Below are 27701 nucleotides of genomic sequence, written 5' to 3'. Positions count from 1 at the left end.
AAATACAAATGGGAAGTTAGATGTGATGTGCATTTAAGATAGGTGATAGGTTTGTAGTGGTCACTATATGGACATATGGACATTGAGAAGCCCTGCCTTCAAATACAGTCTGAATTTCCAAGCATTAAAATGATCACTCTGAAGAATATGCTAGTTTTAATGATGTGATGCGTCATTTTTAAATGTGCCATTAACTCATTTATAATAAAGTTTTTGTCTGTTGATCCATTGAGTAGGATGGACCTTTGGCTGCAGGATAGGGAAAAAAAGAAGCAGTTGCCAGTCAGATGCTTTCCAGATGGTACAGTGGATCAAAATCCGATGGCACTTTTATTCATTATTCTAACAACTTTTACAGGAGCCCCTGCACCCCTGGCTGAAATTCAGGCTCCTTGTTATACAGTTGGCTGTAGACACTCACTGTTGTACCTCTCTCCTGATCTCCTCCATATATATTTGATGATAATTTGAATCAGAAATGTTTAATTTGCTTTTATCACTCTGTTGCCACTGATTTAAGTCCAGTTCTTGTGTAATTTTGCATACCCTGTTCTTCTCTCCCTGTTCCTTAACAACTACCCTTCAATTTCTGAGGCTTCAGTGAATAGATAGATGCATCTCTCAGGCCCTGTGTCAGGTCTATGCTGGATTTGTCCTCATTTCTTAACAATATGAATTTCAGATACTGTTTTTCTGCTGTAGAGTTTGTTTGTTTGTTTTAGGTCTGCCACTTCTTCTGTCCTCGACTTGTTCTTTTTCCTCAAATTTTTTGAAGAACACACTGCACACCATACAGACATATCCCAACCCTTTGGCAAGTTGTCTTTGAGGATTTTGCTTAATTCAACAAAAGTAATAAACAAAATATGTGTTTTTATGTCAGGCTGCTAGGAACAAAGTGTTGAAAGATACAATTTATAATGACTCTTTGGAAAGTTAACATTCAACCCTTGAGTTAGATGCCTTTTTTTTTACACTTGAATGATTCATAGGTGAGCTTTAAGTGCTGTAACAAACAATAACATTGTTCTGAGTGAAAACATTGCCTGACCTTCAGAAAATTTACAAGAAAGTTTTGCTCCTTGGAAGTAAAACAAAGAAATGATGGGTTTCTCATGACCTTTTGCTTATACACATATATTTATTCAGGACTGTACGGTGGCAGGGTGTTAGTTCAGGGTTTATCTCCATCTTTCTGTGTGGAGTTTGGATGTTCTCCCTGCATTTTTGTAGGTTCTCACCAGGTAATCTGGCTTCCTCCCACAGTCCAAAAATATGCAGTTAGTGGAATTAGGTTAATTGGTGATCCTAAATTTCCCCATTGATGTGAGTGTGAATGGTTGTCTGTCTCTTTGTGTTAGCCCTGTGATAAACTCGTGACCTATACTAGGTGTACCCTGCCTCTATGGTAGCTGGGACAGGCTCCAGCCCCCCTCCAACCCTGAATTGAATAAATGGAAGAAAATGGACTGATGGAAGTGTATGTTTTCAGCTTTAATTCACAGGGTTTAACAAACCTTTTGCATTAACTGGTTAGGAATTAGAGCCATTTTTATATGTAGTTCTTCATTTTCAAAAGGCTCAAAAGTAATTGGACAAACTAACATAATTTTAAGTATAAGAAAAAAAATCATTTTATTTAATAAGTCCCTGAGGTCCAGAACCCATGAAAATCACCAAATGTTGTGCTTCTTCCCATGAGATGCTAGAGCATAATCTTTCCTGCAGCTGCCTTCAGTTTCTGTGCGATTGTGGGTCTTTCTGCCTTTAGTTTTGTGACTGAAAAGCTGTTCTGAGATCAGGTGACGCACTTGGCCATTGAAGAAGATCGTATTTCTTTGCCTCAAGAAACTTTTTTTTTTTTTTTTTTGCAGCATTCTTTGAGTGATTATGCATTTGCACTGTGAAGCATTGCCCACTCTTTTGCAGCATTTGGCTGACTCTGAGCAGTGAGTATAGCCCTGTGCATTTCACAATTCATCCTTCACAACTTAACCATCATCAATAAACACTAGTGACCCGGCTCCACTGGCAGGCATACATGGCCGTGCCCTAACATTTCCCCCAACACGTTTGACAGATGGGACACAAACGTGCTACACTTTGGATCATTTGAACTTTTCCTTTTCTTCTCCGTAATTACTGGGTACTACATGATCTTAGTTTCATCTGTTCAAAGAATTTGTAAATGTTTTTCCAGAACTGGAAAGGTGTTGCTGAGACAGCTTAACTTGATATATATTGGACCAGGTTTTGTGAAGTCAAATTTCTGGTCAGCAGTATTTCCTGACAGCACGTAAGGATGAGACACGACACTCATCGGTATCGCTTTCTAAAATGTGACCTTTGTGTGGGTGTACGTTCACACCGTTAACCACCCATTGACCTAATTACCTTGAAAACACAAAGCTCCTGTTTAGCGTTGCATCGCTGATACTCCTGTTGGCCTAATTCCTACATTTACAAACTCAACACTGACTGATCCACAGAGACTCAAGACTGTAATTACTAGAGCGACTCTGTACTTAATACTGATTTAAAACGACTGTTTTCGTATGCAGTGAAAGCAATAATGACAGTAACATCATGTTTTATACTGGAAGTGAATTTAAATTTAAAGAGATCACACAGCTTTTGTCAAAAATCATCCTTCTGGCCAACATATAGCTTGACTCATTATACCACTAAAAGTACATGCATTTTTAGTATGACAAACACTGGCTATGTTTCAGTGTAATTGTGTGCCAGCGCAAACAAAAGCAGCGCCCCCAAACCACTGATTTTTTTATTTACACCTGTGGTTATTTCTGCCACGTGTCAAAACCTCTTCCATAAAAATCCGTGATGTAATAAACAAGCAAGCCTTTCAGCTCTTTCAATGTCAAATAAAACACAAAAACCTCTTTAATATTTGTTGCTCTATACACACCAGCCACTTACACAGTGAGGAATCCTGCTTTACCACCATATGAGATATATAAACTATTCTTTAAGATTTAACAAGCATGTAATTTAATTTGCAAAGCTTAGACATGGTGGAAATGCTCCAAAAAGCTCATTAGTGTGGAATAAAGAAGTATTTTGGTATGTTGCAGACAGAGGGCAGCATGGCTCTACTGTTTCATACAACACTGGAAACAGTAACAGGATCAAATTGCTCTCTGTAATTCAACATGAAAAATGCAACCTGTCTGTTTTATTTCTACCAATACAATATATTTTACATTTTCTTTTCTTTTTTTGCTATTGTTTATCAATTTATTCAAATAGTACCTAGTTTATAGTGTTTAATAAGGAGCATCCTGCCTATTAATGTAAAGTAATATTAGTAAAAAGAGATAATTAAATGTGCTCAAAGACAAACATTTGTGTGCAATCTTCATAAAGATTTGTTTCTCGTCAGGTAACCGATGGCAAGGTGAAGCATTCAAACTCAGTTTGTCTTCATGCACATTTCCTCATCTTGCAATATAATTCAGTGTACATTTATGCTGTAGGTTTATATAATTATTAGCAGATAAATGTGCTTTAATACAATAAGTCACATCAGCAAAACAAAGCATAATTTCATGGCGAATGGATAAATGCTCAAGGAGCTCTTTTCTGGTTGTTGAGCTTAATTGGTGCCCTTTGGCTATCAGCATTAAGGACTAATTTTCAAGAGAATACTGTGACTGTAAGATAGAATAGGCTTTTTTTTAGGCTATTCAGCCATCACATTGCTAGCCTTGCAAGTCATCATTTGGGTATAAAGTGTTGCAGTGGATTTTTTTTATGTTGTTCCTGCAAAATAATTGCCTGTTTATGTCGGCTGCTGTTTTCAATATAGATGCTATACATGCAGTTTACAGACCATTGCATGCAAACTGTTATGTGTCATGAGCTACCATGTAGGACAACCCGTATGTATATAAAACACACCATTACTGAGAAATATAGTTGACATAGACTCAGCAATATATATAAAAAAAACAAACAGGCCAACATTATCTGCGAAAATGTTTAAAAAGAAGCAGATCGTTATTTTTGCTGCTGCAACTAGAAAAAAAAAACTGCTGATAATATCAGTATTTCAGATAACAACCATCCTGCTTTTCAGTTTTATCGTGTATTTCTTTTAGGAGTCTTTTAGAAACAAAGCACCAGTGCTGCCTAAGGTAGAGCAGGAGGCAGCTGCAGAGTAAAAGGACAGACAGCTACCAGGTGAGCAGATGGATCATATTAATATAATAGAAGAGAGAAGAAACATGAAACCGAATGCTGGCTGAGCTCTTTCTCTGCAGAAGAACAGCTATTGTTGAATCGAACCCACAATAGTTCACTGCGCAGCTAGATACTTATTTCCTATAGCTGCACGCAGAACACATTTCAAAACCATAGTATGTAGTAAAAAAAAATTAGACTCAGCGTGAGTGGCGAAAACCACAAAGAGTACACATGCTTCAGTTAGATCTGGATAGGGAATCTGTTTTAATCTTTTATTTCAAAGAGATAAAATGTTTAAATATTTCACAGACAAATTTGCATCATAATTTCCTCTGATAACTTGGTGCTGAAGCCCAGTGTGGAAGAACTTCTACCTTACAAGAAAGAAGGCTTTCATTACAGTCTAATTAAAGAACAAAGAAGTCCACTTTTAAGAAGTTATAGAAAGAATTTGTTTGACTTGATACATTAAACAGGCAGAATTGGTAATGCAGATATGAGAGAGCGCGGGAAAGAATTAATCTCTTCTTGTAGACATATCTCAGACATCAAGTCTTTGGTCTTGACAAGCTTTGAATAAAGTGGAAAGAAGTGCGAAAGGAAAGTTTTAGGTCTCAGTGATATTAGAAAGTGCACTCAGTGTGCTCAGATGCTTGGTTCAGACACTGAAAAGCTGCAAAAGAAGTCAGAATGAATCTATTAATTCATCACTGATTGATGAGGGGACACATTTCGTGAACTGAAATATTAAACCTTCATGTCAGTGGTGGCAAGACAGCTCTAAAACCCAGCCTTGCACCACATCTGCATTCTCTGATTTTGCGTGACTTTCAATCATAAGGTCAGGTTGACCTTTTTTAGTCCTTTTGAACCATGAGGGAAATTGATTGCACCGGTGAATTATATGTGAACTGATAAAATATGGGAAAATTAATCCCTGCTTTGCAGAAAAAATTAAATTGAGGCAGAGGGGATTTGCTATTCTTCTGACTTTTGCAAAAGCTTTAATGTATAAAGTCTTCTGAGTGCAGTCCCTACTTGATGAACAATTCTATTGCCCATGGCTGGAGGAGCTAATTAGAATCTATTTATAATCATAGGGGAATATATAAGAGCTAAGAGAGAGAGAAAGGATAGAGAAAGAAAGAAGGGGCTAAAGGGGGGGATGGTGTGCCATGAAATCAGTCTGTGTGCTCTGATATCTGAAACTCAGATGTTTGCATCCAAGGAGCCAGACAAAACCAAATTAGCAGGTCTTCGCAGACAAGACAGAGTTTGCCTTTTTCTTCTTGTAGGAGTGGAAAGCCAGTTTACGGGACATACTTCAGTAACACAAGTGCATAAGTAGAAGATGAAGAGAAACCGTTTGATCATTTTAAAGTTTCAAGTTTTGGAACTTTTCACAGAAGCTTTCAGTAGTCTTATGCAAAAGTCTCATGGGGGAATATAAAGCGGAAGATCAGGACATGAGGACAAGGGGAAGAGAGCAAAGAAGCGAGCTGCATTAGAAATATGATTAAACTATCACAGCTTTTTATTTAATAAAATAGTGTTGAACTGTTTGCATATTAAACAAAAATTCATTTGTTCTCCGCTTTCCTTCACTTTACAGCGGTGTCATCAAAGATCCCACAGCTCTCTGCTTCACTGCTTTCTGCAGAAATGTGTCTCTGCTGTCAGTGCGCTGCAGCCAGACACTGATGTTTATGCAACGAAAAAACCAAGAGCAGCTGCAACTCAGTGAATTCAATGTGGACTACCCAGCATCCACTTACACAAAACCATTAACAGTCTGACCAGACTGGTGAAATGCTAAAGCGTCACATGCACATGGACAAAGCAGGAAACACACGTGGGCAGACAAGTCAATATAATGGGTTTTCATTCCTATTATATGAGTTGTATAAGTCACCTTAGTTTAGATGACAGTGACCTCTTTCAGAGTGAGTAAACCTCTGGTGTCCAGCTACCCACTGAGCATGTTTAACATAATTGTATTCATTTATCGCATGTTAGGGTCACTAGAAAACCAAAGGAAAGTACAATTGTTGGGCTGCAGAACTTCAAACATTTTAAGAGTATTCTGGAATTATTGGTGTTTGCACAGATTTGCACAATCTCTTAAAAACTGCACAAAGATGTTTTGGACTAAAATTACTTCACATTTTTGTGTGTGTGTAAATGGTGAAACAGTACTTACAAATATGCACCCTTCAGTAGGTACACCTTGCTAGTACCAGGCTGGACCTGCTTTTGTCTTCAGAATTGCCTTAGTTCTTTATGGGACAGATTCACCAAGGTGCTGGTAATAATACTCAGTGATATTGGTCCATATTGACATGATAAGGTTCATTACACTACCATCACCATCCTGAAACGTTCATGCAAGGCATGCTTTTATGTTATTTGTGCCAAATTCTGACTCCACCATAAATGCATTGAGATGCTGCCATGTGACTGGCTGATAAGATGTTTGCATCAACAAACAATCAAACAGGTATAACTAATGAAGTGGTGGGTGAGTGGTTTTTTGATGTAATCCTCTTTGCTGTGGGCTTCTGGCGGCTTTATAATTTGTTTTACTAAACAAATTGACGGGTCACACTTTTAGACTGTTTATGTCAAGTAAAGACTGCAGTGCATAAAGGCACTTCAGAAGCGGTGAGCCAAAATGCACCTACTTGAGAAGGTCTATTTAAAGGCAAAGAAACAAAAAATAGTATGAACTGAAATAGCACTGATCCACAAATAATGTCCCGATTTGCTCCAGAAATCATTCATTGATGTGACAGCATGAAAACATTTGACCTGCAATAAAAACAACAATTTATCTGGTAGAAAATTGTGTTTCACTATGTTTTACAGCATCTCCAGGTTGTCATCTTCTCTCTTCCCTGCTCAAACTGTCCCTAAGTCCCGCTGCAGAGAGACTTTGCCCCTCTCCACTTTTTTTTTAATAATAGTAAAAAAAAAAATATATATATATCAGCAAAGCGCAGTGAGCTCCCTCACAGGCACACCCAAGAGGCCCTATTAAAGCCAAGGTCAAATCCCACTCTGCTCTACACTTCATACTAGTATCCACTCTAAGAGTTTTCTAATATCCTGGATTCTCTGGTCCAGTCTAACTCTCCAGAGACACAGAGAGCACTGTACAATAATCCTGGTGGTGTAGCAATGCAGGAAGGTGAGATGCTTCTCTGTTTTTGCTCTGAGCACTCTGAAGAAGGGAGAACAAAAGTCAGGCATTAATCCACTTCACTGTTCATCATTAGAAGTGTTATATTTTTCCTCTTCTTGAATAGTTGTTTGTGGTAGAAGGCTAACAATGTTGTTGCATAGTCATTCTTTTGGCATGAAAATGCATCAACTGTGAAAACCTTTTGTTTTGCATTATCTCTTTTATATATCACAGTTTTTGGTCATGCGGCTCATAGGGTGGCCTCTTGTATCCATAAATCCGTTATCTGACTCGAATAATGCTTTATGGAATTTCTCAAGCATGCTGCAGCAATATAGAGGAGATGAATTTACGCTGCAAGTTGCCTTATAATCCTGGGAGAAAAGGTAGTGAGCCGTGAGACACCAGAACTGATGCTATGTCCTCAAGCCATATTGGGTAGTGAGGTGAATGTGACAGAAAAGATTGAGGTGGTCTTAGCCCTGAGATGCCAAGCCCATTGATGGTACAAAGCTATCAGTCACTCAGGGTAGAGCAGGGTGAGGGTGGAGAGTGTTCAGCCACTGCAGGCACTGTTATTCAATAAAAGATGTCTTTGAAGTCTACTCATTATGCTCAGTATTGTAGTATTAGTCATCAAAAACATTACAATAAACAGTATCACAAATTTTCCCAGGAGCAACAGTGTCATACTAATTCAACTCAGTTTTATATATTTAGTTTTTTCGATAGGGTTGCTTTACGATTGCACCACTCACACTTAAAGGAGCATTTTCACATTTTGAGAAATATGCCTATACACTTTCATGTTAAAATTTCAATAATAAGGGCAAATGTTTCCTGTAAGAGTTTAAAGAAAACTCCAGTGAAAATGATCAAGAGGTTATCTTTGTAGGCTGATATGACATTACTCTGATATATCAGAGTTATAATGGTGGCATCTTTCACAGACTGGACAGCCAGAGTTATGGACTCACATTCATCCATCCATATTCTGCCACTTATCCAGGTCGAGGTCGTGGGGGGAATTAGTTTAAGTAGAAATGCCCACACATCCTTCTCGACATCCACCTCCTCCAGCTCTTCTGATGTGACTCGGGGGCGTTCCCAAGCCAACCGAGCACCATGATCTCTCCAGTGTGTTCTTGGCCTACAACCAGGGTCTCCTCCCAGTTGGACCTGCCCCAAGCACCTCATCTCTAAAGATCCATAGTGATGGATTTCAACACTTGGAAGAGCTTCAATTTTCTTTTTTTTTTTTACATTTACACAGGTTATAGTACTTTTATGTATTTGACTATGATTTCCACCGCTGAAGCACTGGCAGATCACAATTGCTCATATATTTCTCACACTTATTATTGTTTTTTTTATTTAATTTAATTTATTTATTTTGTTTAAATATTAAACTTTAGCATAAATTTGTCACACACTCTTTATATAAGGTCAAGACCAAACTTCATCATTTTCAGACCCTTTTTTGTAGTTTATTTAAAATTTTGAGTAACATCAAGGTCAGTCAAATCTCTTTGTAATTTATTTCCCCATTGTGACAACCACCTGGGACAGTTTAATAAATACTCAAACACATCAAAGGAAACTGGATATGTCTGTGTTTAATGTCTATTTCCCAGAATAATACGAGTCCAGATTCGTTGAGCATTCATTGCAGCAATGCTCGTCAAACCTTTTGGAACAAGGCTCTAACATTAGAGTAGAGGCACACTTATTCCAGTATCAGTGTGCCAAAAATTGTCAATCCATCCTTCACTGTGCTATACATACATATATATATACATATATGTATTCCCCCTCTCCTCAGAAATATAATTCCTGGTAATAAGCCTGTGCTGAAGTGAGAAATCTGTCACGGTTTGCTGCAGATGTGATACTGAATACAAGACAGGAAATGTAGCTGCTCATATTTTGTGTAATCAAGCTGTCATGTAGTTTGTTTACACCAGAATGACCGATGATGAAGTGTGGGTGGTGTTTTGGAAATTTACAGGCATTCGGTTTCTTCTCATTACTGTCATGGACTGAGCACAGTTTCAGAAATAATATAAGAACGCTTAATAACTGTGATATTAAGGTGATGCATAGAAAAAAACTGTCCTGAGTTTCTGAGCTTAATTGAGTAATTATGATCGTGTATGCTGCTTGAATTTTAATGAAATGTTAACATAATTTAAATTCAACTGTGTTGTGTGGCGAAAACTGAAGAAATGCATCTGTTTGGCATTTTTGTGGCGAGAATGCGAAATCCAACAGGAGGATCTCAGCGTCCATCCATCTGCCTGCTCAGGATCCATATAAGCACTCACTGGGTAAGAGCCCTGACCTGGGCAAGTTGCCAGTCTACCACAGGGCAAAATCGCCCTTAACGGAGCCAGTCAAAAGCTGGTCCTTTTAGTGGTCAACCAAACCTCCATTGAGAGTTTCTTAGCATTTAAAAGATCACGTTTGGTTTCCCCTCAGGATTTGGTAATCACAATTTATTTTGTTTCCATTAAAAGTAAGAAACAAAATAATTCTGTAAATTCTCTCACTGGATTATAAGCGCCCAATAAAATATCACAACTCAGCAGGGCGTGCGTTACTGTTTGTTGGCAGTAAAACTGTCCATATTGGATAAATAAAACCAGCAATAATATGATTCAACTACAGTGCAAAATCCTGTATTTATTAGCAGAGATTTGCAAAAACCACCATGTCTGAGGGATGGACAAAAGCCATGTATGGCAATCAGAGACAGTCCATTTATATTCCAAAGAAACAGAAAGTGAAGAATTAAGTGGACCCTTACTGCTTCCATTGGAGTTAAGAGGGTATGTAGAGGATGCTAATGAAATGCACTTGATTAACTGATCATCAGCAAGTGTGAGGACCTCTATAAAAGCACAAGTTTTGTCACTCTGAAGCATTCATGTGTCTGTTAACACAGCAGCAATGAGGAAAGATTTTAGCAGTGATCTTAGAAAAAACAATAGCTTCTGCCCATCAATCTGCGAAGGGTTACAAGGCCATTTCCAATTTGAAGTCCATCATTCTACAGAGAGAAAGTTTATTTACAACTGGAAAACATTCAAGACAGTTGCCAGTCTTCCCAAGAGTGGCAAGGTCAGATTGTGCAACGCTCAGAGAAACTGCAATAAAACCTAAGCGCTACATCTCAGACTCTGCAGGGCTCAGTTAGCCTCAGTTATGTTCAAGGGCTGGCAGCAGTAAGCCTCTTCTCTCTAAAGAGAAAATTGCAGCACAATTTGTGTTTGCAAAGTTGCATGTGAAGAAATCACAAGACTTCTTGAACAATGTCCTTTGGAAAGATTAAACCAAAGTGGAGATCAGCACAGCATATGAGGACCAATACCTTATACCCACTATCCAGGATGGTAGTAGAAGCATGATGATTTAGGCTTGTTTTGTAGCCACAGGACCTGGGAACCTTGCAGTCACTGAGTGGACCAAAAACTGTTCTGCATACCAATCAAATATAAATCAAACATAAGGCCCTGTGCCCGACACCTAAAGCTTGATCGGAATAGATTCATGTAACAGGACGATTCCAAGCACAGGAGCAAATCTACAACAGAGACTGACTGAAAAAGAAAAGAACCCACGTGTTTCAATGGTCCATTCAAAGTACAGAACTCAACCTGATTGAATGCCGTGGTAGCATTAAAAAGAGCCATAAAAGACCTGTGCATAACTCAGTGGCTGCACACCTCAATGAAATGAAACAGAGTTGTAAGGAAACTGAACAGAAACTCAACAATCAGTGTCTCACAACAATGTGAGACACTGATAAAATCAAACAGAAAACAATTACTTTAAGTTATTGCTGCTAAAGGTGGTTTGACAAGCTGTCGAATCATGAAGTGTGCTTAGTTTTCCACAGGATGACATTTGTGGTCCTGAAGCAGGATTCTGGTAGAAACTCGGTGCATGTTTACATAAACTAAAATGGTTAACAGTGTAAACACCATTAATAATAATATAATTTGGTGTTTGCTATTTAAAAAGCAGCTTTTTATCAAAGCTACCAATTTTAACATATTCTACTGACTCAGTCTTGGCTTTTCAGCTATAATTCAGCACGTTTATTGAATAGTCCCCCTTGTTACTGGAAAAAGAAACATGCTGACTAGATTCAGGTAAAGAACTTATTGGCTAATCTTACATTCCAGCGATCACAAAGAAGCGTTTTTTCTATACTGCTGTAAACTCATCAGTGGAGTTGGAGGTTGCTGTAAATGCCAAACAAGCCTTCTGGACACACACATAAGCAGACAGTTTAGCTATTCACACACAGCATATATTGTATAGGCCTATAGTCATTAAATTTATAAATAAGAACCAAAAGATTTTCCAAGATAATGAAAGATTTTGGCTGCACACTGTCACGGTCCCTGTGTCTGCCCGGCCGATCCAGTAGGGCTACATGCGTTTCCGTTTTGGTTTCTGCTCTCTCGCTTTCTCTCCGCTGTGTTCGCTCTGCCTGGGCGGAGCTCATTGCGGGCTCCCGCCTTCGGCCCACGCACCTGTGAGTAATCACACACCTGCGGCTCACCATCCTGCTTTCCCTGGCTGCTTCTTAAGATGGTGGCTGAATGCTTCTCGTCGCTGGACCGTTGTACAACGCAAGTTAGTGTAGCACAGACTGAACAGTTTCTCGTGTTTTCCTAGTAGCTTTCTATTCGTGATGATCTCTCGCCTTTGTGTAAATAGATTTCCTGGACCCGTCCCTTGAACCTCCCTTATATACTGATACCTGAGCACGAGTGCTTGGCTGAGCTGTGGAGCGAGCTGGAGACTGGAGCGAGTGAGTGCACGGAACGAACAGACTGTGGATCTACGAGCGAGTGTGGAGTGTTTTCCTTTCCTGCCCTGTTGATCCCTGTCCATTCCCCTCACATTTGTATATAGTTCACTCTGTGTTGTAAATAAAGACTGTTTGGTTCAACTTAGGAGTTTGCGCTTGAGTCCGTTAACTCAACCCTGACACACACAAACTCTGACCTTGTCAAAGTAATTATCATATTTTTCTGTTTGGGAGGTGAAAAAACACAAAATAAGACGGAAATTATGAGGAAAATTTGTTCACTTGTATTACTGCTGCAGTCTTGCCAAATGTCTGGTTACAGCTGTGCCCCCTAGACTGTGGAACAGAGCACATTAATTAGCTCGACCTTTCATTGACAAGTTGACAGTTGAATGACTGTTAGAGAGTTAGATTATGTTTTCATCCATCTCCATCTTGTTAACTTTGCCTCTCCTTTACAGTCAGATTTAAGGGTCCCTGTTTCCTAGGGGAACAAAGCCACCCTTTCAAAACAAGCCAGTTTTCTTGAAACCAGCAAATGCATCTGTAAATCTATCAGCTGGGGAAGAGAGTCTATCTTTCAATAATGTGGTATCTACTCTTAGGAAATGAGGTTTGCAGGAAGTATTCATGTTACCCAAGGATTGAAATATCCATCCTCATCATCATGTTACTCTAATCTAGCTGAAAAAAACCCGAACAAAGTTAGAGTCCAATAATTTATCGAGTCAGTTCTAAGCCAGTATATACTTGGATGTCACTGTTGTTTTAGTGTTTGTGGTTTGTTTCCCAAAGCTGCAAAGTCTGTCAGGGAGAAGATGCTGAGGTCAGCTAAGCTCAGAAATCTATATGAAAAGGAATAGATAGTACTTTATTGTTCTTGCTTGGAACCAGATATCAATTACGTAACTACTGTCTGGTTGTTTGGTGTAAAGTTAATATCTAAATAAATCCTCAAAGGTGAGTGAAAGTATAGAATAAACTGATTAGGAAAGGAGTACAAGATATCTAAATAAGGTTACTTGCAAAGTCCAAAGTGAATGGCTTCATGTTTTCATGTATTTTAGAACATGGTCTTTGACAGTCCAAGGAAAGATGCAGTGAACCGACATGAAATGGGTGAAAACTATCCCAAATTCAGCTGCTGGACTGAAAGTAAGGCTGCTAAATAAGTCATGGTACCCAGGTCCATTAGGGAATTGCCAGAATTCTCTTTGCTGTCTACCAAGGGATCACTTCAAAGTTTGATGAGGCAGGTAACGAACCTGTATCTCACCCAAACAGGAAAACAACAACAAATTTGTACAGAGCCTTGTTTGGGAGATCATAACCTCTTTAAAATGTTAAATATAATTTCAGTCAGAAAACAATCCAGAGCTTCTGTAATCTTTAGACAAAAAGAGTGCCCTGACCAAAAACAGTACCAGAAAATAGTAGGCAGTAGCAAACAATCTATGGCTGAGGAGAATACCAAAACTAATTTCTAGGATCCTGGGACCCAGATTTAGAAAATTTGTCCACAGAGGGTCTAAAGCATAAATACAGGTTCAGAAATATAAAAACACTCCATTCAGTTTTAGCCTGTTTTATCTGTGTTTGGGGTCATTGTCCTGTTGGAGCACTCAGTTGTATCCAAGTTTCAAACATGTAGTCGTTGATTTGTGGTGAAGTTAAAGAATCTGGAGCTAGTCCTATTTCTTTATTATTCCACCCACCTTGTACAATGTAGCATTACCACAGCTAGATCATCAGCAAAATAGCCCTAGATCATGATGCTACCACATATCTTGAAATTTAAGTGTTGGGATTTTGGTCAGTGCCAGAAGTGACATTATTTGGATGAGTTGGTAAATTACTCAGTTAGCTAACATTAGCTAACTTTGTTGTTAAGCTAGGTCCATATGAGTGTAATGCACAGACACAAATATCTGCTAATTAGCAGGATGGCTCGGTGCTCTGGTTAGCACTGGCACCCAGAAAGTCCTGAGTTTGGATTCAGCTTTGCTATGTGGAGTTTGCATGTTCTCTTGCTTCCTCCTACAGTCCGAAAACACACACGCACCAATTAACACCCATGGGTTAATTAATGGCTGTAAATTGACCAAAGCTGTGAATGTGAGCATGAATGGTTGCCTGACCACAGAACTGTATTAGCTCTGTGACCGACCGGTGCCCTGCTCAAGGTCTACCCTGCCTCTCGCCCTATGACAGCTAGAATAAGCTGTCAGCCTTCCTGCGGCCCTAGATTGAATAAGTAAAAGAAAATTGATGGATGGAATACTAAAATAGTCACGAGTCATAACATTAGTCGGATAATACTTCACAAATGCCCCAAAAAACACGATGGAGAAGTCCCATTCGGTGGCCTAAACTAGAGATCAGGCCTAGCAGATCCCAACTGCATAAACTAAGCTGTGTCAGGACACTTGTCAATCAAAGTGACTACACCCCCAATCCAGGTAAAATTCACTGGAGTTGTTTTGGAGAGGAAAACTATGCTTATTTTTGGAGCCTGCCTCAAATTGCCACTAGAGGACATGTTGTTACGGTTTTGTTGTCACTTGTGCATTAATTGCTTCATTTTCCAGCTCTGGGAGCTGAAGTAACCTTACAGACAGGCCTCAGATGATCAGCAATGTGAAGCAACAGTGATATCCACTACATCACCATCCCATCCCTCTTTATATATCCAATAAAACAAAGTACTTTTCCAAAGGATACCTTGAAATACATGATGGGAAAGGCCTTTTTTCAGTTTGGATGCTCTTCACATTGCTTTGTGTGCCTTAGTTGCTCTCTAGTTTATTCACTTTCAGTTTCTGAATCATTAAAATTTCATATATGGATGGAAAAGTCTAAAATTTGTGTAGCAGAAATATATTTTCTGTTCCTTTTCTCAACTTTTCATGACCCCTGGGTTTATAAATCCCTATTACACTTGTTCACCAAAAGTGAAATACGCTCACACAGTGCAGTGGTGCTGCTTATGTGTTCCACTAACTAACTGAACAGAGCTGCTCTTTCCCACAGTTAAAACATTTACACATGCAGGACAGGTTTGTTTTCCTCTCCCAGAGAATCATAAATCATAAACCACAAACCCCCACTGTCTCAAATCCAAAGATCCAGCTGCATTGACTATGGCTGAACACGCTGAAGTACGCTACAGTGTACATTTGTGGCGTATCCATCCATTCACAGTGATGAATGGTCCCCCTCTCTTTGTCAAAACAACAAAGCGCATGGAGACAAAAGGCTTTGATGATGAGTAATTGTTTCTGACTTGGAATATGTAGACCTTTGTGTGCGCTGAGCATTTCTGTCAATGTGAGATATTTGGTTCACTTTTCCCTTCATAATACTGCTTCATAAAGCACACATAATGTGCTACCCATGTAATGCATGAAGGTGGGTGTCTGCAGAATAATGTGATGGCGCAACAGCACCACAGCTACCTTTATGTGCAGATCTGCTTGGAGTGTAGATGACACTTTGGCCTCTTGATGGCTGTAATTGAGAGCATTTAGAAGAGTTGCAGCTATAGTAAATTGCTGGGATTGCAGCTTTAGATGAGAAAAAGGGGAGATTTAGCCATGCTACGTGTACCTTACGTGACAGCCACTTACTCAGAGTGTGTGCACGTAATGTTGTTTGCTTAGCTCTTTGCTACAAAACACAATGTTGTGAGCCCACACAAATCTGCTCAAATCAAATCTCTTGCTGGCTTATTTTTGTGTCTCCTCTCATCCGTGCGTTGACAAATTCCATAATAAAATGTGACAGTTTGCACACCGACTGTGTGGAGGTTATTGAATTGTTGCCTCATTTTGATGATTAATCTGGGCCAGCATATACCTTGTGGTGTTGTGAAACAGCATAGCCACTAATGGCATGATTTATCCCTTGAATACAATGAAGCGCTAACTCTGGGTTGGGAATTCCTAACACTGATGTAAAATTGTCATACTACACTCTAGGTGATGAATGTGTACCGTACAGGGCACTGACGCATGAAAGCAATGACAAAATCTCATAAGCAAATTTGAGTGGCTCACAACAAACAATTCTATTGTTATACAGTTGAGCATCTTCACTTGCTCAGAAGGATTTCCACGATATAAACCACATTTATTCGTGTGAGGTGCCTGCTTTATGCTTCTCTAACTCTGGCTGCCTCTACAGAGAAGTGTTTATTTTAATACAGACAGCCTCACTTTGTATCTCCCCAAACACACATATTCTCATCTTTTCTGCAACAAAGCGCTTAGGAGAGGAGGTTTCACTATCCACCGGGCACCAGAGAAAGATGAAAATGCACAATTCAATTTCAATATACGGATGTGGAGTAGCAGTCTGTGTGCATGATTTTTATATAAATTCTGAGAGTGTTGCCTTTTGGGGGTCAGTTAATTACTATATGCAGATCAGGAGGCTGGTAAACAGGAGCTCTGTAATGGAAGTCGGTGAACTGGTAAACAGAAGCTATGTAGAACTTCACTGCTGAAAGGCAACACCACAGGAAGTTTACATGTGTCTTTTGACCACAGCCTGAGATAAAGTGGTTGAGAAGTCTGAGACCTGGCCCTGAAAGCTGATGCAAGGTGTGTGCGTGTGTGTCTGTGTGCGCGTGTTATAAAGCTTTCAGAGAACTATTTAAGGATAAAGTGTAAAATTAGGTTTAGGTTAAGTGCAGTGCAAAAGCGAGTTGTGATATTTTAAGCCAGGATCGAGGATGAGGGAATGCATTATGTCTGTGAAATATTTTGGTTATTGATTAAAATACTAGTTGATTTAGTCATTTTTGGACATTCCTGGAAACTGTGTGCATTTGCTCTAGCTGAGGAAGCAGTCCATGTTGGGTTTTGATGGTTCTGTTTCCACATCACACATATCACTTTGAGAAATAGTTGGACACATAATAAACAGTGTTAAATGTAAGAATTTTTGTGAGCTCTATGGATGCCAGTAGGCTGATTTTGGTACTTTTCTATAGAATCATTGATAGACTGAATTATTGATAGACTGGATTTATATTAAGCAGCCAGTTTCTTAGGTAGTTCTCGCTAGTATCAAGTTGGACCCCTTGTTTGCCTTCAAAGGGTCCTTAATTCTTAATGACATTCCTCAGATATTTTGGTCCATATTGACATGATAGCGTCACATAATTGGTGCAGATTTGTCGCCTGCACATCCATGGTGCTAAGCTCCCATTCCACCACATCCCAAAGGAGATCTATTGGATTAAGTTCTAGTGACTGTGGAGTCCAGTGAACTCATTGTCATGTTCAAGACAGCAGTTTGAGATGATTTGAGATTGGTGGCGCGGCGCTGTGGTCAGGGGATAGACATGTTAGCAACAATAGGTAGGGTTTGGCATTAAAACATTTCACAGTTAGTACAAAGGGCCCAGAGTGTTCCATTTATATCAACAAGAGCCTGAATCATCAATACAAATCAAGATGGAGGCATGGTTTTCTGTTGTTTGTGCCAAATTCTGAGACTACCACCCAAATGTTGCAGCAGAAATTAAGCCTCATCAGACCTGGCGATGCTTTTTCCAATCTTCTATTCTTCAATTTTTTTATGATCCCATGCAAATTGTAGCTTCAGTTTCCTGTTCTTAACTGACAGAAGTGGCACCTGGTGCGGTCTTTTGCTGCTATAGTCGATCTGCTTTAACGATCAAGGTGCACGTAGATCCTCTTCCACATACCTTGGTTGTAATAAGTGTTTTTTTGAGTTACTGTTTCCTTTCTATCAACTGGAAGCAGTCTCCCCATTGTCCTCTGGCCTCTGACAAAGCATTTCCCTCCAGAGAACTGCTGCTCATCGGATATTTTCCCTTTTTTTTTTAGACCATTTTCCGTAAACCCTAAAGAAAACCGCTGTCATTTGACAGATTTGATATTTGGGCTTACAAGCAGTTGAATCGGTGTACCTAATAAAAAGGCTAGTGCATATGAGTCAGTCTTTGATAAAGCACCCTTTCATGCCCCAAATAGCCTGCTTTAAATAGTCTTTTCATAAATGTATATACTTATCACTCTCTGTCATTCTCTTAAATTTATAACTTCAGTAGGAAAAATAGGGTCTGGTGATTTAGACAAAGAGATGGCAAAGTTTGGAAAGCTGGAGTGGAAATGAAAACATATTTGAATTTGAAAGGTTGTAAACTTTAACAGAGGTACTTTATGGATCAATTGTAGTTGTTCTGCTCCTCTGTTCAAGTGGGTTATTTTGGAAGTGAGTCAACCTCTAAAGTGCCCCTCACCAAGTTAGCCACCAAGAATGGATTTTATAACCACTGTATGACCCATGTTCCTGCAGGCAGCTGTGCTAAGTAATTCCAGGAGAAGCCGTACAGTGAAAAGGCAAGTTAAGCGCTGCAGTATTGCTGCTAACTGTATTCGGTCTTATGGCATTCATGTCAGACCTTCAGCAGCCCACACATAATTAAGTGGAGGAGGTTTTTAAGCTGATAGCACTGCTTCCTCTGTTCTTCCAGGTTGTTATCACTCCAGGGTTTGGCTCTCCACATGCTGCCAGTGTTGCCCACATGTACACCACCAACCCCAGCGATCCCTCAGGTCCATTAAATCAGTGGTGTTAAAAAAACAGGGAATTATTTTATTTTTTATTTTTTGCCTCAGAGCTCATGTGGTGAAATTTGTTGATATTCTAATAAGAAACAGGGAAGGCCAGCTAGGAGAAAAATTGGATTTTCAGGCAGAATTCAATGACTTATTCTCCGTGTAGATTGCAGTTTCAGAGGATGGGACAGAATAAGTAAGCTATATGCAAAACCCACAAAGTCAACTTGGAAATTAATTCACCTTAGGAGATATCTGTGGCTCCGTCTTATCCTTATCAAAACTGTAGGAATGTTAAAATCTCCTTAAAGATTTTCTTTTCATTTCTTTAATTTGGTTTATTTTTCTGCAGATTAAAACAAAATCAGGATCCTTTGTCTGACCTTTATCCTGTCCTGCCTCATGTCTGTTTTGATAAATGTCTGCGGCATTTTTAGCCTCATCTAAATAAAGTGCTTATAGACCAAAGGGTCTGAAACAAGACCTGAAAATGCAGCATGGGATTTACACTGCTCTCATATACCATCTGACAGGAAATGGTTTCATGATGACAGGCTCTCAGGAGCAGTGATACTTTGTAATAGTCAGCTGATTTCTTGCTAAAAACAATAAACTGACATGATACACTGGGGAACAGAGGAAGATACAGCTATTATAAATTAAGTCATCACTGGAGATACGATGATAATTATCATTATTATCCACACAGCTATGGCCCTTAGTTTCCTCCTTTTTTATTGAAACTGTAGAAATAAGCTATAAAACAGTAAAGCTCTCATTGTTATGCCCAGAGAATCAATGATCAGTACAAAATGCATAACGTAATACACAATAGATTAACTTTGTGCAAACCTTAGACCAAAAGTCTGGCTATTTACCACAACTGAAGATTCCTACGGTGACAACAGGCTCGGAGAATGACCTCTGGAAGCTCTTTACAGTGCTTCATTCAAACCTTAGCCTGTCTGTCAGCTGGTGATAAAACTACAAAGCTGGGTCATAAAAACGGAGAAAAAGACAAAAAAGGAAGGAGCACCATAAAGCATGTTTGTTATGCAGATTTGCTTCATTCAGCCTCCACCCACTCGATTTCATCTCGCCGATTTCCAATTTATTTGGGTTCAGTGTAACTCAGCTCCTGGTCTGAAACCTCTACTCCGCTTCAGCATTTCCACAACAGCATAACAACTGTAATTGGTCTCCTGTGGCTTTAGAGCCCCCTTGCCTGTTCTTCCATTAACACCACCACAGAGCTGCCTGGCTGCCATCCATGGTGCAGATCTGTAAATGAGTGCTTTGATACCTTGTACCACACACCTTCTTCATACTTCCACCTGTCTCTTGCATATTTATTTATTTATTTTTCTGGACATTTTATTTTATTTCACGTCAAATTGAAGTGAAATAAAGTTCTGACTGTAAAATTCCCCTGACTTTGTCTAAATAGGAGGAGATATCAAGTCGTAACTTTGCAACTATTTTGCAATTGCCCACCTGTGAACTGTCATCTAAACTGTGCACCTTTAGGTGTAACATGTCTATGAAGGTTCTCAGTCATCCAAGTCATCATAGTCTAAGGAGCTTAGAAAGAAAAACGTCTCGACTTTAGGTGTAACATGCTACTTTTCTACCGTTATTTGCAGTAAAGGTTGTCCACTCATATTACAGCTACTCACCAGCTGTTTACCGAAGAAACTATAGTGCAACAAAGCAGCCCCTTAACAGAATTTACACGCAATTATTTAAATAAATATCAACATTTTTCTTCTCACAAAAAGAAAGGTCTGTCCTTTGTTCGTCTAATTAGCTGCAGCAGACTCTCCAGCCCAGCATCATTAGTATTTGCAGAGTGCGCCGCCACTTAGCTCCCTGTGGTTTTACTAAATTCACACTTTACTTTCTGTAATGAACTCTTTTGCATCCCCCTCCTCATTAGACCCACCGAAAAAAAAAAAAAAAATAAACGCCGAGTGGCTGGAGGGCGACACAGCTTCGCCTTTGATCAACTCTGACGGCTAAAAGCTTCTAATTGCAGCTCGATGCGGAAGTTTACCGGCGGAGGTCAAATTACGCACCTTTGTCCAACTAATAACCGCGTCACAGGCGCCCGGCAACTCATAAAAAGGTTGTGAGAGCTGAGTCTACAGCTCTCCGTGTAGTCATGAGCTAGATACTGCTGTGAAATTAGCTCTCAGAAACAACCCATCCTTGAAATGCTTGCTTTCGTGGGGCGTAACTTTCAGAAAAGCGCAGATAAGATGGCCAAAAACCCCGCATGTGCAGTTTGCCGATAAACAGCCTGCTATACATCCCTTTTTCTTTGTAAATGCACAGCCTATTATAAACGGACTCAGTTTATTCCGCAGGAACTGTACAAATCTATCAAAGAAACTCCATTTACTAACTGGAAACCTTTGTGAATCGTCATCCTTAAGAAACTTTCTGCTTTCCTGCCGCTCATCTGTGTCGTTCAAGTCAACGCGCAGGAGAAAAGCCCACACTGTACACCCCCGAGGATTCACTATCTCCGAAGAGAGGCTGCGCACAAAGAGCTTTGATTTACCATTGGACAACACTTTTAAATAGCCTTACTACAGGTGGGTGACGCTTAATCTGGAGCACATTGTTGGAACAGCTGTAGCTCAGATGCATCCACTTATCGGCGAAAAGGCACATTGGGCACTTTTGGCTCTACGATTCTAGACAACAACCGCGGAGATCCTCGTGATTACCGGCTGAGAGAGAGGGGGAGAGAGAGAGAGAGAGAGAGAGAGATGAAAGTTGGTTGTTCAGGCGACTTCAGGTGAATATTTTGTATTGCAGACTATCTCTATTTATGGGACCATGAACTCATCAGCAGGTGCAGGAAACTATCGCAGGGGCTCCATCAAGGCAGACAAGGTAACTTATATTTTTAATCTCCTTATTTCAAGAAACATTACTTTCCTTAACTATTAAAATCTACCAGATTGTACAGAATTGTTTGAGCACTTTTTTTAAAAGCCCACCGATGCGCAAAGAGGCGACCCCCCCCTAATTCCTGTGGACTGTAAAAGAAGACGATCGGGTTCCTATTACATGTTGTTGAGATGCAGAGGTGTAGCTGTCTTCTGGGTACTGTATCTTGATTGACTTTCGGTAGTTTTCCACCTGTTTATTTAAGTGCAGAATCACTCAGCTCGCGAGGATTGTTCTGGAAACAGTAGGTGTCATAAAGAATGTACGTCTGATTGTAGGGAGCCAAAGACGCTCACAAAATGTTGCCTCACTTTAGAAGTTAAGATTAAAGACGCCAAATAATCTGATAAGATGTTTGCAAACTTCACGGTGTATCTATCCACAGATTCTCCATGAGAAGACTGTTTATGATTTTATATTCAACTCTAATTTGATATGTTTCCACTCCATCTTCCTCTATAGCTCAGTGGCTTACACCCCCAGAGTTCAAACAAGGAAACACATGAAATCAACAGACAATAAAAATACATCTCTTGTGACTTGTCCTGTCCTGTAATTCCCCAGCAACAGCACTTGCCTAACATCACTTCCGAGCAACAGCCGCATACTGGAGCCAAAGTTAACTTGCATTACACCTCGGGGTGCATTGATTGTGGTTTCAGTGCGGACAAAATGTGTTTCCCTGTCCTGTGATTCTCTGGAGAGGAGCTGTGAAATATTTAAATTGTGACAAATTTGTCTGTCTCTAGGGGGCATGTCATCCCCAAAAAGGTTTAAAGATCACAGGCTGTAGTAGACTATTTATAGATGAATGTTACCCACAGTGCTACAAGCAAAGTACACTCGTTTAAAAATGCTCTTTTAAGTTTTAGATTAAAGATTGTTCATGTGTGTTGTTTGTGGGAAGCTTGGTGGTTTCTTTGCCTAATCGGCCGGCTCTCTGTCATTAATTTAATCACATTTGTGCCGCATTGCTGTGCACGTTTTCTTTGATACAATAGTGTGTAATTTAATCCTAATAAATGTGGATTATTTCCCAGTTTCTGTGTGGATTCACTCATCTTTTAGTCATAGATTAGACCGAGTCTTGATATCATTCCCTTGTGCTCACGTCGGTTCACGCTGGAGTTAGTTTGCCACCTGCTGGAAGCACAAAGTCACATACTCAGTCAACATGAGGCTTCTCTGCCAAGCTTCACCAGTCTGCTGGCATGTTGACAGACTTTTCTCTCATTACTTAGGCTTTGCTGGACTCCAGTCACTTTTATTTAAACAAATTTCTCCACTGTGAAGAGAGGCTATACCTTTTGTACACTCCATATTTCTCATATTTCTGCTGACAGCTCCGCTTACAGCTCAGTACCATGAAAGCCCCAAAGCCTTGAAGCTTCTGTGACCAGTATTTTACTTATTAAGGATTCCCAGACACAGCCTATTAAATTCTACCATAATCTGTGGGCAATTTGCATAGAAAGGGAAATCATTAAGTCTGGCCTTGGCAATCCAAGCCGCCTACCCTTCTCTGAGGACAGAATAATTTTGAGAAAATGCAGACATGTCTGCACTAAAATTCATTAAACCTGATTTGGTTGGTGTGATCCCGCCCTGAGAATAAGAGAGCTCATATTAACAGTGACTTACTGTCAGAATCTACATTCTTATTCTCATTTCTCTTTTTGCTCTCATCTTCTTTTCCCTTTCCTCCTCTTGCTTTTATTTCATAATGGTATTAATTACTAACTAGCTTTTTAAGGGTATTTATGAACCTAATAAAAATATAATAAAACATTTAACTAATGCAATTATGTTAGTGTCAGAGTCAAAGGTCATCTGCTACTGTATTTAAACCTTACACTCCCATCCAATCAGGAAGCATGAGGACTTTAATAATATGAAATGTTACTCTACGTGATTATTGAGGTTTTAAAACAGTACTGTGCAAAAGTCTTGATCTACTCCTATTTTTAAAATATTTTGCTACCAAGGAGTCTCGTCTCGAGGAGACTTTTTTGTCATTTTTTTTAAGTGGTCTTGAGCAATAGTGCGCCTGGTTTTCTGAAAGTCTTCAAACATTTTTATTTGGGCACTGGCTGCTTTTTCAACCTTTCTTAGTCCTTGCACCTGATCATTTTCAGACAATTCTTTTTTCATTTGCTTGATTTTTTTAAGCCACTTGACACTGATATATAAATTATTCAAGCACGGAAAATGCACCCTAACTCTGGGAGCCAATTTTAAATTGTATCTCCAGATTCTTTGTTACTAGGAGCTTGTTGCAAAAACAAACCCAGTTCCCATGTCTTTAGTTGAATGTACAGGAAATGCCAAAACATAACATAACACAGTTTGACAAGCATAATATTTTATTTTTGGACTCACAAGGTGGTTCCTTGTTAGTACAAGGAACTATTAGTTGAAAACTTGGCATATCTCTGCATGGTGTGCAAAAACTGAGGAAAGTGGACAAGTAGAAGATGTAAAATAAATAAGTATCAGGCCTAAAAACTAATCTACACCTTGTGAACAGTATCTGTGTTCTTAAAAATAGGAAAATCCAGCAAAAGACCTGAAACAGGACCTGAGAGATGCATCTGGCCCTTCAGCTGATCCATCTACTGTTCACTGAAGCCTCATCAGAGGTGGTCTCAGTGGAAGGGTGGCTGTCAAGAAGTCATTCTTAAGGAAGCAAAACAGGAAGAAAAGGCTGAGGTATGCCAGATTACCCCAGAACTGGACTGAAAATCAGTGGTAACAACTCTGAAGAAGTGATGAATCCAAATTTGAAAGCTGTGGTTCAAATCATCATCAGTGTACATCAAGGAGATCAGGAGAAAGGTATAACAGTGAGTGTCTACAGCCATCTGAAACAAGGTGGAGATTCTGTCATGGCTTTGGGATGTATTTGCACCATCCCGAGCTATGGTGCTGCTGGGAATCTTGTCACAATTAACTGAATTATTAATGCATAAAAGTATCATCAGATTTTGATCAACCACAACACCATATGGACAGCATCTTTGGCAGCATAATTGGCAGCAGCTTCACATTTCAACATTAAAATGACCCCAAACCCATTGCCAGTGTAGTAAAAGCATACCTGGATCGTGTTCCATTGTGTGGTTTTCTATCAGTCATAGATTGGCCTCCCCAGAGTGGAGCTCAGCATTGTAGAAGCAGTGTAGGATCATCTTGACAGAGAACAGAACAAAGAAGAGCTTTGAATGTCGTTTAAGGAGGACAGGAATTATTCCTAAAGACTACTTAAAGAAGTTAAGAGAAAGTTTGCCTAAGAGAGTTCATGCTGAACAATAAAAGTGGTCATAAGAAATACAGACTTTCAAGTTTTTTAGAATAGTATAAACTCTGATTTAACCTCAAATTCTGTGTTTTCCTTTATGTTTACACAAGCTTCAACAAATTGCTTCTCCTATTTCCAATTTTTGTAGCAAAATATCAAGAAAATTGGGGTGGCTCAAACCTTTTGTGCAATAATATATCTATGACAAAATTCAAATATAAAAGACTAATGTTACGCTTTCTTTCAAAATCCCTATTGAAAATGAATTACATTCAAAATAACTGAGGTTCAGCTGGCTATGATTTTATTTAAGGTAAAATATTAACAAGAGATTTTGCTGTTTATATGAGAAAAAGCTGTAGTTGTTGGTCTAAAATGGACTCTAACACACACACACACAAACACACAAGGCTTCGATTTGTGGGTATTACCAAAATGCATCTTTCTCCTCCAGGATTATCTAATTTTGTGTCCAATAAAAGGTCGCAAAGTGTCACCACATTAGGGAGTTCTATACTTATGTTCATGACTATATTAAGCTTCTGCAGTATTTGTTGTCAGTCTGAATGCTGCTTCAGCTGCTGCTGATGTTTGTTACCTGTAGAGATCACATCCATTACTGGCTTCATAATGAAACATTCCCCCACGAGGATGCACAAATCCCACAGAGCTTTGTGGAAACAAGGCTGTCACACAAACCTGCTTAATTTAAATTTCCTGAATTATTTTAGGACTCATCTCGTCGCACACATCTGTGCTCTGTCGCAAATTTGGAGTGAAAACCTTTTCATTCATGATTTTTCAATCATTTAAATCTGATGGAATGGTTACTCAGCATCATGTATTTATGCTTAGACATGCCCCCAGTTGAATCATTGGGATTTTTTTTAAACTTTACACCACAGAGCAGAAAATATATTTCTTTTTTTGCCTCACCGTATCTTGTCTCATCTGTGGTGCCGTCTGCCTCTGGTGCTGCTCGCTGACTGACGTTTTTGATTCCAGTGGCTTTCCCCTGAGTCTAGACTTCCTTTATTTGCATTAACTAAGAGAGGCAGTCAGACAGTCAGCTGGCATTGCTTTCTCTTTCCCCGATAAAATTTCTGTTGTTTCACTCCGAGATTTAGCAGAGAGTTTAAAAGAGTTTGTAAGACGGCATTATAAATTTGTCTGCGGGGGTCATACAGCATGTTACCACTCAAGTGTATTTTTGTGTGTTAGTAAGTAACACGATTGTACCTTTCATCTGTTTGATTGTGTTAGTTTTGAGTGAGCCTGTATCAGCGTTGTTTGAAAGTATGTGTGTGTGTCAAGGATACACTGGCACCCTGAGCTGAATGTTAAGGTTCCCTGGAGTAAAATTGTACAGACAAACTTTCACTGAAATGATTTGTATGCAGCAGGAATAAGGATGAAATGCCTTTCAAAAGCATTCTGTATTCATCTAGTGAGCCCTCAGTATTTCTGCATTGAACCATTGCACTTTGAATCGCCTACTTAAAATGTTTGTATTGCTGCCCGCAGCCAGTAGTAACCATTATAAAATGACTTTCATTTTCCTGATGTGTGCATACACACACATTTTCCGTGCACATTTTGATACCATCTGTTTATTTTATCCAATGACCGCTTTGAAAGCGATAATGCCGTAGCAAACAATAGCACATTGTTCAATGAAATGAAATTCGGAGACAGAAACAACCAGGGATGCCCAGAAGCAACAGACACCATTCAGCAGCGGTCATTTGTCACCACTAACTGCTATGCTGCTATTAGGCTCCCCAGGGAAGGCTTGCTGTAGATGAGAACCATGTTTATAAAAGCTGTCCAGGTTTTGCAGCTCCCGGCCACCTTTGAGCACCTAAAGCTCTTCATCCTGGACACAATCTTGCACTTGCATTGCTCCCCGGGGCGCAGGGTTCATCTGTTCCTGTCACCTGTGACAGATGACCTGATAGTACTCTGCCTGTAGTGAAGCCACTTGCTGATAAAGACACATCATAGCGTGACACACAGATATTCCCGGACTCATTCCTATTCTGACGAATAATGATATTTTTGCTATTCATATCTTTGCACTGGTGCTGTAGCCTGAACTCAAAGTGGAGCGTGTATGAAGAGCATACCAAGGACAGCAGCATGAATCTTTAGGATCCACAGGGAGGAGTGTCAGGGAAAGGTACCGTGGTCTGGCTGAAGGTCAAGATCAGAGCTGGACTCAGGACGTAACGGCTCGATGCTGTTATCAGACACCTAGTTGTGAAGTGAAGGACACGTAAAGAGGCAAACATGCATACTTATGCACACCTTTTCACACCTGAATGTTGGTGTTTTAGTATTTCACACAGAATTTTATCCTGTAGTTGTGAAATACTATCTCTGCAGCCCATCTCTTTCAGTCCATGTACAGTTGTAGCCAGAAGTTTACATACATTATCATGGGCATGAATGTCCTTTTAATGTTGGGGCTTTTGAGGATTTCTCTGAACTGTTCCTTTTCTAGGGGGAATGATTGAACAGCAAACATCTTCAATCACTTTGAAAAACAAGAATTGGGTGCAGAAGTTTGAAATAATTTTTGATTTTCTCTAATCCACACCATATCAAAATTATACATACCGGCTCAAGTATATACATACATCTTAA

General features: G+C 39.5%; 1 protein-coding gene across 2 annotated transcripts in view; it reads left to right on the top strand.

The window, feature by feature from the left end:
• The first annotated feature begins 20935 nt into the window (after positions 1–20935).
• The window catches only part of LOC116316988 (dipeptidyl aminopeptidase-like protein 6), a 94482-nt gene continuing 87716 nt past the window's right edge, over positions 20936–27701 (top strand). Inside the window, exons 1-2 of one of the 2 annotated variants that reach the window (XM_039602841.1) lie at positions 20936–21396; positions 21623–21700. In XM_039602841.1, coding sequence (XP_039458775.1) covers positions 21644–21700 — 57 coding nt within the window. In that variant the 5' untranslated portion in view covers positions 20936–21396; positions 21623–21643. Of the gene's footprint in view, positions 21701–27701 lie in introns of both variants that reach the window. The other variant, XM_039602840.1, reaches the window with a different exon arrangement.

This window comes from Oreochromis aureus, linkage group 18 (assembly GCF_013358895.1).
Source record: "Oreochromis aureus strain Israel breed Guangdong linkage group 18, ZZ_aureus, whole genome shotgun sequence".
In the NCBI taxonomy this organism is placed as follows: Eukaryota; Metazoa; Chordata; class Actinopteri; order Cichliformes; family Cichlidae; genus Oreochromis; species Oreochromis aureus.
This window is presented reverse-complemented; position numbering and strand designations above follow the sequence as displayed.